General features: G+C 52.1%; 1 protein-coding gene across 3 annotated transcripts in view; it reads right to left on the reverse strand.

Annotated features, from left to right (window-relative positions):
- Nucleotides 1–1,569: 1,569 nt before the first annotated feature.
- NOS1 (nitric oxide synthase 1) overlaps nt 1,570–15,144 on the reverse strand; it is a 77,648-nt gene continuing 64,073 nt past the window's right edge. For all 3 annotated transcript variants that reach the window (XM_064465816.1, XM_064465817.1, XM_064465818.1), the window contains exons 22-29: nt 14,662–14,831; nt 14,198–14,408; nt 13,349–13,436; nt 12,934–13,055; nt 12,233–12,381; nt 11,447–11,641; nt 10,359–10,477; nt 1,570–9,347 (exon numbers count right to left, since the gene is read on the reverse strand). In XM_064465816.1, coding sequence (XP_064321886.1) covers nt 9,332–9,347; nt 10,359–10,477; nt 11,447–11,641; nt 12,233–12,381; nt 12,934–13,055; nt 13,349–13,436; nt 14,198–14,408; nt 14,662–14,831 — 1,070 coding nt within the window. In that variant the 3' untranslated portion in view covers nt 1,570–9,331. The remainder of the gene's footprint in view (nt 9,348–10,358; nt 10,478–11,446; nt 11,642–12,232; nt 12,382–12,933; nt 13,056–13,348; nt 13,437–14,197; nt 14,409–14,661; nt 14,832–15,144) is intronic.

Below are 15,144 nucleotides of genomic sequence, written 5' to 3' on the forward strand. Positions count from 1 at the left end.
TGGGGACGGGGGCCTGGGGACCTCCAAACACCGCCTGCTCCGCCGGCCGCCCCGGTAGGGCTAGGGCTGGCGGGAAGAGACGAAGGGCGACCCGTCCCGGGAAGGCTGCCAGCCAGGTGGATGCAAGCAGGTTTTGCTCGTCTGCTCAGGGCTAACAGGGCCCGGGGGGGGCAGGCGTGAAGTGTTAACTGAGGTCTCGCTGCCCCATATCTGCGGCAGCACCTGACATAACGCCACCTCCATGTCTGCCGTAACACCTGAGCTACCGCCGCCTCCTTGTCTGCGTTAGCTCCGCCGTGGGGACCGAGGTGGCCCCAGTGTGGTGTGTGAGGTGACACCGAGGTGTTTGCCGCTGCGTCTGGGGTAACAGCATGGCCGTGTATGAAGCAACACCACTGCCATGTCTGAGGTCACGCTGTGATGGTCTCTGAGGTCACACCACTGCCACGTCTGAGGTCACACCACTGCCATGTCTGAGGTAACGCTGCTGCCGTGCCTCGCGTAACACCACCACAGTGTCTGAGGTCACACCACTGCCATATCTGAGGTCACACCGTGATGTTCTCTGAGGTCACACCACTGCCATATCTAATGGCCACACCGTGATGATCTCTGAGGTCATACCATGATGTTCTCTGAGGTCACACCACTGCCATGTTTGAGGTCACACCATGATTTTCTCTGAGGTCACACCACGATGTTCTCTGAGGTCACACCATGATTTTCTCTGAGGTCACACCACGATGTTCTCTGAGGTCACACCGTGATGGCCTCTGAGGTCACACCACGATGTTCTCTGAGGTCACACCACGATGTTCTCTGAGGTCACACCACTGCCATGTCTGAGGTCACACCGTGACTACAGACCGCGACAGACATGCTGCGTCTGAGGCGTAACTGCAGCAATGCCTGACGTAAAACTACTGTCAGGTAACACCGCAGCCACGTTCCCCTCGTGCCAGCCTGGCGCTGCAGGGCTTGCCAGGGGAGCAGCCCTTCACTCCTGCCCACGGGTGCCCCTCATCCTCTCACCTGCTCCTTGCAGGCAATTTAGGATCTTACTGCCCTGATCACATCGATGTCCTGCTGCTCTTCAGGGAGCACTAGTATTTAAATAAAGGCAGATCAGTATCCCCTTGCAACAGCACACTACCTTCCCATGTGAAAAGCCGTGTCCGTACTTCTGGCTCATTTGCCTGGCCACATGTAGCCATTCTTTTTGCTCAGGTCTCTCAGGTCCTGCCTAGACTACTGCTGCTGTGTTCCTGAGGCTCCAGCATCAAAAGTTGCCCTGGATTGTGTGCAAACAGCCCTCCTTGCTTGACTGTGGCATTTTCCCAGTGAACACGGTATAAATGATGTGAAACGAGTAATGCTGTGACTCAGGTAACCTTACAAGAAAGTGTTTCTGTCTTGCAGATAAATAGATATTGCTGATTGACGCCACCATCCTATTTATAATGCTCGGGCATTACAGGTAGCGAACCAGAGCAAGACCAAGATACAGGAAAGGCCTTTCAGCATTAAAAACCCAGAGATAAGAGAAGAATGAGGTCTGCTAGATTTTAGTTCACTTTTTTATTTTGACTGTAATGCAAACAGGCATAAGTATTCCATAAAATCAGAAGATTGGAACTATACAGAAAGAGGTGCATGCTTTAGAACGATGTGGGTATCTTGCAAACAGAGCCAGAGTCAGTCCGAGAGAGGGGGCTGGAGTACATTGTACGAATGGCAGAGATTTTAGCAGCATTGAGAGCTCAGAGGTAGGGGAAAACCATGTTTCTGACCACTTAAAGCACTGGTATGATCAAATACAACACCGGCTCATCCCTGCTCCCACTGTCCCCACCCCTTTAGTCCTCAGAAGAAACCCACCTTAGGATAACACATAAAGCTACAAAATGAACTAACCCCCCTCCACATATACCTTATGGGATGCAAAGTGAGAGTAAAGACAACGTGCCAGTCTTAAATCATGGCAACTTTTTATAAACCAAATGAAGGCACAGTGACATGAGGAGGTGCTGAGGGGAGGGAGGAAGGAACAGGAGGACCAGAGAGCAGCGAGAGGTTGCCGGCCCATCTAGCAGAGCAGAATTTACCAATGTCTGAACAGTTTAGAAAAATCTCTGCAATAGAAAGTTTGGGAGTTGCCACTCCAGTGCTGCTACCCTTCACAGACTGGTCCCCTTTCTCATCTCGGCACCACTGCTCTTCAGAAAAAAGGCCACTGGAATTAAAAAATCCAAATCAACCTTTGAGGCTTACGCTTGTCAAAGGTGCCTAAGGGAATCAAGGGAATAAATCCCTGTTCCTATTACAAAAATTAATTGACACTGAGTATCAAATTCCCTGGGTGGCTGGCAGAACTCACTTTTCTAACTACATGCAATCTAAAAAGCAATGAGTCCTGGCTGAAAGTCATCTTACTCTGTTCATCTACTGCCTGGGGAATTGTGTACGCTCTAGAAGAGCTGGGGATGTTGCTGCAGACCAGGGAACCTATTCTCAAGCTCCTTTCAGCATAAAGAGCCCAGAGTTTTTTGAAGGCATCTGAAGGCAGCAGAGCATGTTTAACCTTGGGAATTGCGGATACTTGTCTATTTTTGTAGAATTCTAGCAAAGCAGAAATTTTGCATTGAATTTCATTGGCTTCAAAGCCATCACTTCAATGCCGGGCACGGGGAGAATCTGAAACAGCCTTCTGTTTCTGGACATCCTGTTGAGCACTGCAGAGAGTATTTTGTTAAGACATGATTCCATGCCACGATCACACAGAGAGAAAAATAAAAAAGTATGTTCAGAAGTGGGTAGCACTAATGCCTCCTGTTGGAGTTGAATACATATTAAGGCAGTTTTGTTGCCCTTGGAAAATTTTAAGATCTCCATTAGCAATTACGGTGGGGACAAAATATTCAATTTTGTCCAAAACAATTTGATATACCTTTTTTTTTTTTTTTGCTTTCCCCACCCAAAGCCAACATATGAAAGCAAAGCAACAAAAAGAAGCCCAAAATCAGTTGCTCTTTTAGATCAACTTTTTCAGTATTTAGTCTTTACATTTTTAAAGTATTAAGAATACTCCTGGAAGAAATATACTTTGCCCAGTGTTATTCACTATCAGATTTCTGAACCGCCCTAAGGAGCTGTGTGCAAATACTGCAGTTAGGAGGTGCAGGGGTCTACCCCCCAGCCCAGCTCCACACTCCTGCTCTTCTACAGCCCCAGAACAGCTCCTGCCAGCTCTGGCCCGCAGATACAAGAGAAGACCCTGGTGTCTTGCCCATTTCTGTGCCATGGTAATGAGGAGTAGCTGCAAAGTCTTGGCCTGTAGGCTCCGGTTAAATGAGAGATCTCCTCAGGGCAAGACTCACAGGTTTGATTTTCTTGCTTTTGAAGTGTTTCCTTCCTCCTCCCTCCCTGAAATCTGGCCAGGTAGGTACTTGAATGAGTAAGGCAGGAAAGCAGGAGCCTTTGCAGTGAGGTGTTCTCACTGCTAAACAAGCTGCAGCTGCTCAGCTATGAACTCACAATATGTTTTTTCCCTGTGATTTCGATGGCTCAAACTTCTACCACAGCCAAACATCTGTAGGGGTGGAGGCCAAAAGTTTCTAGTGTGCTTCATTCCTGGCACAGCAGGAAAAAAGTGTATCTGCATTACAATACTTAAATATTTCATGAGCTGCCTTTGTACCCATGCTAAAATCAAGTCAATTTTGACCTCTGGTAAGGTCTGTTTTCTGGAACCAAGTGCTTTAAAGCAGCAATCTCATTAGCTTTCTCCAGCTCCCCTGATTTCCTATTAAATACACATGACCATATGGAAGAAGCTAGAACTCAGATCTCCCCATTGAGGGTAGATTTCAAATGGATTGCTAGAGTCGTGCATTGCAGGCAAGTGCAAGTGCAGATTGACACATGCAAAAATACTGCCATCGTGAAATTGCTGCTGCTGCTGTGAAAGCCTGATCCTGCAAGCTGCTGAAATCCCCAACATCACTGAAGCCAGTGGGTGTGGAAGGCATTTTCTATCTGGGAGGACTCGGATTCTAGACTAATTTTGTCTGAGTTCGGGAATCCAGTTTTCAAGAGCATTCAGCACTGGCCAAATATTGCTCCTCCTGTTAGAGCAGAAGAAACTGGTGTAACAAAGGCAGAGTTACAGCAAAGTTGAATGGTCCTGAAAATTTGTCTCCATCTGTTCTGTAAAGGGACTGCACACCCCTCTGGAACTATCAAAGCAATTGCAAAGTTATCAGAGCAATTCTGAAGCTGAGAACTGGTCCCCAGTGAAAGCAGGAACAAAATTTAGTTTTGAGCATAAAATTCTCCTTCCAAAAAACCACCGGAAACTCTCTGCAGCTTCCCAACAGCTATAAATCAGAGGACATCAGTGGTCGTAAGTCAGGGGGCAGCAGCTTTGGCTTCGGCTTGGTGCGAGTCCATGAGGCTTCAAGCACGAACATGCCCTCTCCCCCAGCCCCCAGCTTAATAAAAACGTGGTACCATCCAGTATGTGGTAGGCGTTCACAGACCCATGGTGCTTGTACAAAGTGATATCCAGTTTGCACCCACGCTCTAACCCTCCATGCCCCTATAAAACCCCATCACTGTGAGATTAACTGCAGAGCACAGCTGAGCAGGGCTATAAATTTGCTCTCAGTTACCCAAGGGGGAATTTGCTCACCAAGAATTTCACTTGTAAAATGAAGTCATCTCTTCCCCTCATCCCCCAGTCTCTGTGTGCTAGGAGCATCTCCGGAGAGAGCAGGAACGGGAGGGCAACCCTGGTGCAATAGTCTCTTCCCAGCACAAGGCGCGCTAAGTCTGTCGCCGCCTGCGGGACCCACCCTTGCTGAGCAGCTCACTGCACCTTTTGGCTGGGCAGGCAGGGCTGAGAAGGAGAAAGGAGGGATCTCCAGAGGGAAGCAGCGGAGGGAGCCTGGGGGCACGGCCTGGGACGGTGCGAGAGGCATCACATACTGACAGTGAAGGAACTAATGGAGCAGTCACAGTTAGACTGGACACGGGTTCATGCAGCTCCTGTTTCTTCCCATCTCCTCTTCTGCACAGGTGCCATCACGTTCTCTCAGCACACACTTGCAAGTTTGCTGCTCACGCCTGGACACGTTGGCTCACGCTGCTCTGGGTGTGAACAGAGTCCCCTGCTCGCCCCAGGGACGTGTAGGCACAGAACGGGACAGGGAACGTGGACAGCCCGAACTCAGACCCCATTTCTCTGGCCAGTTTGAATATAACCAGCTTGGTTCCTCTAGTGCAACGAGCTCAGGCCTACCCAGCAGCGACTGAGGGGGTGTCATCTTTGCAAGTCTGCTCCTGATGGCACAAGTCTCATTATTTTCCCGCTGTCTCTCATAAATAGAAGAGCAGCAAACTCCTAGGCAGTCCTTCTGGGGAGATGAAACCTTTGAAGTCATCAACAACATCGGCAGCAGATACGCTTGCACTGAATGAACAACTTATTTTTCCCTGCTAGTGGACACAGCAGGTTGGGAAAACAGAGAACCGTTTCACATGAGTTTTCAAGTTCATATATAACTTTCTGTGGGCATTTGAAAAACCTACGAATTAAAATCTTTGAGAAAAAAACTCCTCACTTCATGGTATCTTGAAAATCAAATCTCCTGTTTAGAGAAAAGCCTCTTTACGTTTAATCCCTGGGGAGTGAAAAGGAGCTGAGCTGCTGCAAAACAGGCAGTGATGAGCATCCTCCAGGAGAGGGACTGGGGCAATGGATCAGGCTGGGTGTCCATCAGGTCCAGTACCCCGTGGATGTGTGGGGCTGTGCAGGAGCCTGGACGGGTAGCAGGGAGCCAGAAGTGACAGATTCATGAACTAAGTGCCCGAGAGACACAACCCCTGCACGCATCACACCCCTGAGCAGCTCATGGCACCGTCTGCAGCACACCCCGCCTTGCTCTCTGCGTTTATGCGTGCCGGAGACACTGTAGCTACACCCACGCGTCAGAAATGTCACACCGAGATGAGCAGAGTCTAGACAACTGGAGGAATAGCCGCATTTGTGGAATGATAAAGCAGACCCGCAAGTTTAGTTCCCCCTTTGCTGTGGGAGGAAATTAAGCTGGAGGGGAGTGCAAAGCCCCTGCAGGTAAGGGGGATGAAGGAGAAGTTAAGACGTCTGAGACTGACTCAACAAAAAATAATGAATCAAAATTCCCAGTGGTGAGGCTTGCAAGGAGCGAACGGTCCTACTCAGGCAGAAGGAGCAGAGAGGCAGCCTGGAGCCCTGGGGGACATATTGACTTCATGGACCTTCACAGCAGGGAGGGTGTTTCTTCTCCAGGGCCAGGCAGGCTGACTGGCCTTAAATCAGCATTTTCTTTCCAAAGGGCTCTCCAAAGGACTCACCTAACCGATGCCTGTTGAACTTGGGACGGCTTTGGCTGTCTGCCCTGCACAGACCGCTTTGGAGATCCCGCCGAAGGCAAGGCACGCACCCCGTTCCCTTCTCCGCTGTGCTTCCCTGCTGTTTTCACCGGTGGCGCAGGGGGAAGGGGGAGATGGAGGTAGCAAGCTTTGGGGTGCAGTAAAAGCAAGCCAATTCATCTCAGACACAGACTGCAGCAGCGATATGACTTCTGGATGGGAGATGTTATACCAATACAGGCAGAAGGCAGGACAGGAGAAAAATAATTGCCAGCAACGCAAGATGAGCTGGAAAGAGGACAAAGACAAGGGCATTTCTTTGGGCACTGCCTCTTCTTCAGGTTGCATTGCTCCTTCTACTAAAAGGAGGACCAGAGCACATAGTCCAGAGCCAGAATCAAATTTCCCAAAATGAGGGGATGAGTTTTCTTGGTTTTCCTTTAGCTCTGGTTCTGCAGCCACAGGATTGGGACTTAGGGCCAGGCTTGCTGAATGTTCACAGCTCTAAGCTCTAGGGCGAGGGAGCTGGTTCCCACAGACGGGAGCTCTGCCCAAATTCACACATACCAGCAACAAAGGGACCCAGCTCCCCCATCCCATTGCCTGCCCTGGGATTAAGGCACAACCCACAGAGGTGGACCAGCGGCTGCCCTTTTTCCTGTCCTGTCCTGCTTTCACCTCCAGCTCACGAAGCCCCCAGGCAGTGACACAAACCTGGCCTTGCACCTGGCTCCAAACCCTTCTCCAGCCACCCTGCCAGCCCAGCGAGCTCGGCTCTGGCCACACCGTGGCAGCATTCATTCGCATTGTACGCCACGCTAGATGCTCTGCTGGGACCAGCAAAACTGAGACCTGGATCTCAAATTCTCCCAGTGCCTGGAGGCCTTTTGCTCCTGGGCTGGAGCTGCTTCAAGCATTCAGGGAATCAAAGTTGCAGAAGATGGTCACAGCATGTAGAGGTGTAGCCAGCCAAGCGGCAGGAAAGGGCAGGAGGTCCTGACTGGAAGTGGGGATAACTGCACAGCCTGGGGCCAGGGGAACCAGCGTGGCTTGTGCCATGGGATGTGAGAGCAACAAACCTCCTACAGCTCTTTTTGGTCCAGCTTTGGCTGGGGGCAGCTAATCTTAGCCTTCTGAGAGCAAAGCTCACCATGGCAGCTCCTGGACAAACCCTCTGCTGTAGCTGGTGCAGGTGCTTTTCTCCATACAAGCTTCAGTGCACAGTGCAGCAGGGCCGGGGCAGAAGGAAAGGATCAGCATTTACCAGCTCAAAATATCAACCCCACATCCCTGCCTCTAGCAAAAGCTGCAGCCATGCCTTGCTGTCCTCATTCTGGCAGTGAGGGAGGACAAACCTTTCCTGAGGGTGAGGAAAGGAGAAGGAGGAAGGACACACAAGGTCACGCATGCTTTACCTTGCAGACAGCTTTTCTCTGTTAAAGGGTCTGATACCTTTCTGTGATTGTGTTAACAGATTGCTTTTGAGGCCAGATTTTTGCAGCAGGGCTGAGGTGTGAGTGTGTCAGAGCCCAGAATCACACAGCATCTTTGCAGCCGATCTCACCTCCCTTCTCACATGAGATGTCCCGGCAGAGAGAGCTCGTGCCACTGGCAGGTGGTGCAGAGCCTACAGAGGGGGCTGGCTTGCCACCGAGATGCCACATGTATTTCTTTTGGCAGGCAGGTCACTCCATGCTGGCACTTTCTGCTCCCTAAGGTGTGGAAGTGGCTCGGGTCTGCTGTCCTAGAACTTCTCGCAAGACTGCTCTAAGGTAGAGCTGATGCTCTCTGGGCTTTCAAGAGTCCTTGGTCTGCACATCCTCATCAAGGAGCCTCTGTAACCCTCCAAGTGCTGCCTTCCAAACAGGCTTTGTTACCAGGAGGTGCCTCTTGCAGCCGGGGCTGGAACTGCTTCTCTCCCATCCTCGTAGCTTTCCAGTCTCACCGGGGAGAGGGTTCACATGTTTGCAGCATGCAAAGCTCTGGGATGCAACCGGTCCCTGAAGCTCTCTGACCAGCATCATGGCTGCAGATCACATATCTCCTGTAAAGCCTTCCAGAGGACAGCCTGGCCAAGCAGCAGCCATTGCCATGAGTTTTTCCCTAGCATACACATCAGCCTGTGTGTTTGGTGCTTGCTCCTCTGTGGGAGGACCTTCATGCCAGCAAAAGTGGGGACTCAGCAAAAGGAGAGGCTCATGGGGAACAGGGAGCAGAGGAGGCAAACATAGCGCAGAGTCCATTCAGGAGAAATCACAACACATGAATCAGAGACATCCTACCATTCAGATCAAAACAGACACATTTGCACCCAGGCTGCTTGGGGATGAACAAAGTTCATAGGGCATTGCACATCATTTGCCCCCAGCCTCAGGCGTATGCACAGGTCTGTACAAGTCCAAAGGAAAGGCAAGAAAATGCAAGGATTCAGCCAAGCCCCGAGCTGGGGAAAGGGGGAACCTGGGGGAAACAACCCCCAGCTCTGGTTAAGCAACAAGATCTAGTCATTGCCCAGCCCCTGCCACCTCTGCTTTACCCCAAAACACCAAAAATGCAGATGGTTATGAAGGTGGTGATTTCATGCAGCTGCAAAATGCCCTCATGAGAAGAAGGAGAAATTTTAAGTTCTGTTAAGAGCCACTGCAGATTATAAAGCCATCATACTTCAGTGGGGAAATACAGGGAAAGAGGGTGAAAAGAAACGGCCACAGGACAAGAGCAAGAGAAAGAGGAAGAAAATAAAAGTCATCATCATCATCAGGACACAATCACAGGATGAGAGAGAGAGTGCTTTCCATGGGCAGTTCCCCGTGGAAAAGGAGCCACCGTGTCCATGAAATACAAAACCCAGTGCCCTCCGGCTGGAGGGGACAGCAGGTGCTGGGACTGGTTTGGCATCCCCTTGGGGTGAAGGGTCCAGTTAGGAGCAGAAAACCCTGCAAGGGAAAGGGGAGAAAGGCTGGCCTTAGAAAGAGCGGTGAGGGGTGTCTAGGACTAAGGACTTCCCAAGGGACCATGCTGTAGACAGGAATTTACAGAGCCCTTTGCAGCTGGGAGAGGTGGGTGGGTAGGTAACCCTTATCCCTACCTAGATGGGAAACTGAGGCACGCTGTATACAGTGCTGACCCCAGAGAGTGTGCTGTATTGGAGAATTCCTACCAAACCTCAGGGATGTTGGGAAACCCACTCTGGTCAGCTGGGCACTACACGGCACAGCCAGGAGTGCAGGGAAGGGGTTGCACCCCAGGCTGCTGAGGATCAGGACAAGGAGCAAGAGCCATGCAGCCGCTCATCCTTTATCCTACATAATTCTTCTGCTCAGCCAGGGAAAATCCCATTGAGACGGAGCTGAGCAAATGGCAGGACATGGTGGAGGAGAAACAAACATAGCAAATGTCAAGGTTTTTTGTTTCTTATGGTTGTTTTTAAAACAGTGGAAAGAGAATTCTCCAGATCTTTCCTAAGTGGGCACGTAGCAGTCTGGAGAGACCTCCTGACACTGTGGGTACCAGCTGCCTGCACCCCTGGAGCCGGCCAGGCCCCCCTACAGCCAGCACAGGAGCTGAGGAGAGGCACTCCTTGCCACAGATCCTGCAAACCTTCCAGCCCATCACCCGCCAGCTCGCTGGCCGGGGAGCAGAGGCAGGCAGTGGGCAGGACTTTTGTTTGCATCATGATTTGTATGGGATTGTCAGGTCTGAGCAAGTTGGTATGACGGGTGCAATAACCCGGGAAGGCCGGGGGAATTTGTCCTAGTGAGGTGACAACTATTTCAGAGAGACTGCCAGGCAGCATCCTCTGGTTCCTGTAAAAAATCAAATGTCTTTTCTCGGCCGCTGCTGTAAGAAGGACAACAGGTGTGCAAAAGTTAAAGCTTCCTTCCCCATCCCACAGCCCATGTGCTTGGGAGACCATTGCAGGGGTTAAAATAAACATGTCAACTCACTCATCCGTGTCTTTTTTGCTCTCCTCAATGAATGCAATAGACTCAGATCTAAGGCGGTTAGTCACTTCGTATGTACGCAGGGTGACTCCAAAAATATCCTCGTGGTACCGGCTGTCATCCTGAAACAGAGGATGCGAGAGGGAAAGTGGGAAAAAGAAAGTATTTACCGGTGGTTGGTATTGCACTAGAAAGCTTTTGTGTTGTGGGTAGGTACCAAATGCACAGGCAAGTGTCCTGGGGCCTGTCCCGAGAGCTGGTGGGACAGGCAGGGCAGAGGGGCAGGAACAAGCAGGGAGGTGAAATGACCTTCCCAAGGTCACACTGTGGGACAGTGGCAGAGCTGCTCAGTGCGTTAGACCTCCTCAACTGCCGGCAACCCAGGGACTGCCTGGCCGTCAGGGCCAGAGGCCAGCCTGTGAATGGGAGCTTTTGCTTGCAAACCAGCTGAAAACGTGGCTCCGGGCTCTCTCAGCTCCTGGGTGGAGTGTGGGGACATGGTTCAGAAAGGGTAGCCCTGCAGGAATTGGGCTGAGTTATCTTCCCGGGCAGAAGCAGAGCCGTTCAAGCATCTGTCCTTGGGCCTGCGTCCAAAAATGAACTCAATTCTGTTTCAGTAGCAACATCCGCAGCAATGCGCTTGCCCAGGGGCAGCGGCTGTCCAGCCACACAGGCAGAGGAGATTCGGGGAGGGGGGCCCACAAACTGCCCTGTTACCTTGCTGCAATAATGGAGGGACAGTGGGGACTTAACCAGGAGAATAAGCCCTGTCTGGGCTACCAAGAGTTCCCAAAAGAGCTTGTACCACCAGTGCCCAGGACAGCACCAGGCTCATCGCAGGCGCCCAGCACAGGCTGAGGGGGCTGCAGCCTGGAGCAGAGCTCCTGCAAAGCAAGGTCACTTCCAGTGCTTACCCAAAGCTTTGGAAGATCATGCTCCTGACCTTGCCCAGGTGCAGGCAGCGCTGGTGGGAGCCGCAGCCCCCCCCCCGCTCTCGTCTCCTCGGTGCTGCCCGTTCTGCAGGAGGAGGCACCAGGTGCAGCGCCTGTGGCAGGAGCTCGCGTCATGTCTCGTGGTGCAGCGCTACTCACCCGCAGCTTGCTGATGAAAGCGCCTGCCTCCTCCACCGTGAGCCGGCCCTGCTGCCTCACAATGCACTGAATGGTCTTGAGGACGTCCCTGGCCATGGTGACATCCCCGCAGACGTAGATGTGGCCTCCCTGCTCCTTCAGCGCTTTGAACACGGTTTGGGCCAGCTGCTCCTGTAACACGTCTTGCACGTATTTCTGAGGGAGCAGGAGGAGGTGGGAGCTGAGATTAACTACAGCTTCTCAGCCCTATCCACCTGCACACCCCGGCCAGCCTTGTGTGTGCCAGCTGCCTTTGAGGCAGCAGTGCAATGCAACCATCTCTTTGGGGGAGCATGCCTGCACCTCATGGCACCCACAATGATAGGAAAGAGATGAGGAAAGCAGCAAAACATTGTTTGCTCTTATATTTTCACACCTTCACCATATATCTCGTTGCCAGGCCTGCTCAGGTGGTGGTGGGGGTTTAGACCAGATGTTTGTGCTGGTTCTGGGCCACCCCACTGCATGATATCCCTTCTTGCCCACCTTCTTGGGAAGAGATGCCTTTCCCCTTATCATCTGCTCCCACCTGGGAAGGACGGCGGCAGCCCGCCAGGGCAAAGTGTGAGCAATGTGGGCACACATTCAGGCTGGCGCAGGGACGGGGCTGTGCCGGGAAGGGCACGATCCTGCACATGTATGCAACCAGGGCGCCCCAGGGCACGAGCCGCTGTGGCCGTGCCAAAGAGCCAACATCTCCGCGCCGTGCCAGCTAGCCACAGCCGCGCAGGGCTGCACGCCACGCACCTTTGGTTTGTCCGGTTCTCGGGAGTAGGCTGTGTACAGCTCTTTGAAGACACCTTGGGTTTTGGCAAAGAGCGTTTCCTCTTTGTAAATGTGGTCAATCCTGGACTGCCGGCAGCCAAATACCAGGACCATAGGACAAGGCTTCAGGCCTGGGGGACAGACAGAGGAAGCAGTTAGCCCGGAGACCACCGATACCTGCTTTCTGCAAGCCGCTGCCCTCCAGATCTGGCAGCAGCCCCAGCACCTGGTGTGAGACTGCCAGGAGTTTTCCCTGGCCAAACTGGGAGGGAGGGAAAACCAGCAAGGAGGAGGTAGTGCACTGCCTAAGCTAGTGCATGGCCTGGGATCACATGGCAGGGGCGTTTGTGCCAGGTTTTGGTGAGAAATGAAATTTTTTTTTTGTCTAAATGATGAGTGGAGACCACATATTTTACATGAATTTGCATTAAATGTTCTTTAAAAAACCAACTCCAGCACTATAGTTGTGCCATAAAAACTTGCAGAGTTTTACAGGAGGGTTTTCATGGAATTCGTTTTGGGAGTTTGGGATGACCTCCAAGCCTGCACTTGGGTCAGCTGATGTTTCAGGAAGCCCTTTGCCTCTGCTGGGGCAGCCAGGCAGGAGACTGGACCCCCATCCCTGCACCACCAGCCCAGGTTTCTCCTGAGATGGGAAACAGGAGGAACAAGCATCAACCCACCTTTGTGCTGGATTTCAAAAAGCCGCTGCTGCCAGAAGCTCCGGAAAGGGGCGATGCCTGTGCCGGGGCCGATGAGGATGCAGGGCACCTGGGGATCCTGGGGCAGGTGGAACCCGGGCGCACTGCACACATTGAAGATGACAGTTAAACCCAAGCAGGATGCTCCCTCCCTCGCCTCTGCCCGTGGCAAGCTGAGACACCACCCATAGAGGGAGGGGTAGAAAATGAAGTGAAATCCCGGAAAGTGACATTTTAGCACAGAACTGCACCCGAGAGGGACCCGTTCGCTCACAAATCCAGCCCTGTTTTCTCCACATCCTTAGCGTTTTGCAAAGAAGAATTGAGGGCAAAGAGCTCATCCTGCAAGGGGACTCACCCCATCTGTTTCACTCCTCACCGTGCGTGGACCACTTACCCTCTTACAAAACAGGGCACTACTTCATCGGTCTGTATCCGATTGAGCCAAGAGGAGCACACTCCGTGGTGGATTGGTCCTTCTCCATCTAGGAGGGGAGAAAAGGAGGTCTGTACTTGACACACCAGCCAACTACTCTAGCCGCTTTCCTTTCTGAAACCCTCCTTGCTACTTTCCACATGAACACCTCACTGAAACCTTTACTATCTCTGCATCCATCCCCCAAAAATTTGGTAGAAATTTGGTACTTGGATCCCTCTGTGGAGTTATCCAAGTTGACCCAGGACCCAGCCCTGGGATAGTTGGACCTCCACAATACTTCGGAAGGACCCAGCTTCTCTTTGGTCCTTTTTGGTAGAAGCAGCATCATGCTGTAGTGCTTCCAGACACAAGCCCTCTGTGGCAGACCCAGAAGAATGGCCAGTGTCTTCCCCTGTGTCCTGCCTGTTGAGGCGTGACCATCTGTCCATCTACACCATGTCCAGGGCTGCTTGGACACATCAGTGATTGCACAGGTACAGAAATCTGGCTAGTTGTGGCAATGTGGACTTTGGTGTGGGCAAACAAATGATCCCACGTGGAGCTTGGAGCCACCGTGACTGCTCTGTTGCTGGTACCTGACCTAGATCTGGCATCTCAGCAACACGCTGCCCTTTGATGGACGGCCATTCTCCATAACATGAGACAGCAGCATCATGGGTTGCAGGAATCTAGGCACTGCAGCAGGTAGAAAGGCTTTTAAATAATATCTGTCTGCCAAAGACCTTGTGGTGTTACCCATGTGCTAATGCTCTTTCCCTGCATGCTACAGCAAGCCTGTGTCCACTGACCCTTGCATAAGCATGGTACCTCTTGTGCGATAGGAGACCACTGCCACGGTGAGGTGGACCTCGCCTGGGTACATCTCTGGGGAAGAACTGATGGAGTAGTAGCGTGGTTGGAGGAGGGGGAGCTGTGTGAGCAGCAGCGTGGAGGGCATCTGCACTGAGGGGAACTCCTCCAGCACCTCCACAATGGTGGGGTTCTTGGACCACTTCCATTCCTCGTATTCCTGCAAGCCCTGCAGCCAGAGAAAGAGGGAGAGAGGGAGGGAGGGAAGGAGGCAAGCGCTGCAACACTGACCTCTTCCAAGCCAGGGGCCTCTACCAATATCCCACTGGGCCTATGGCAAAGCTGGGGTGGGTGGCACTGAAGGCAGGCAGGAGGCGCCCTGCTGTCATGGGTAGAGACTCAGCCTAGCCACCATATGGGATGAAAATGCCCTGGGGTTGTTGTCCCCAGGGTCTTGAGGAACCTGGGGTCTGAGGCTTTACCTTGCTAAGGATCTGCAGGCGTTTCTTCTCCTTGTCACTGGTGGCCAACAAAGCAAACTGCTGCAGCAGCAGGGGTGTGGGAGGGGTAGTGATGTCCAAATAGTACTTAAAAGCATGGAAGATGGTGCATGGTGGGACACGGTTCTCGTCTGTCCAGTTACTGATGACACCTACCAGGAGGGAATTCAGCACAACCATGGGATCAGCTAGGCATAAGGGCCAGGGTGGGCAAACCCTTGCTTTCATTCCCCCTTATCAGCTCTGAGTCATTGAATGTTAAAGAGCTGGAAAGAAAAGCTGATGAGATGACCTCATGCTACAGGTGAGGTGCTGTACAATGAGCACGCATAGGAGCCTGATACTCCACCACCTTCAGCCTCAGTCACTCTGGGTTAATACTGGTTTGCATCTCCTGTTACACTGTGTGTGGCAGTAGGGTATTGGACTTATCCCTGAAATACAGTGTTGGGATGGTCCATTAAG

The sequence above is a fragment of the Phalacrocorax carbo genome, chromosome 15 (assembly GCF_963921805.1).
Source record: "Phalacrocorax carbo chromosome 15, bPhaCar2.1, whole genome shotgun sequence".
NCBI lineage: Eukaryota > Metazoa > Chordata > Aves > Suliformes > Phalacrocoracidae > Phalacrocorax > Phalacrocorax carbo.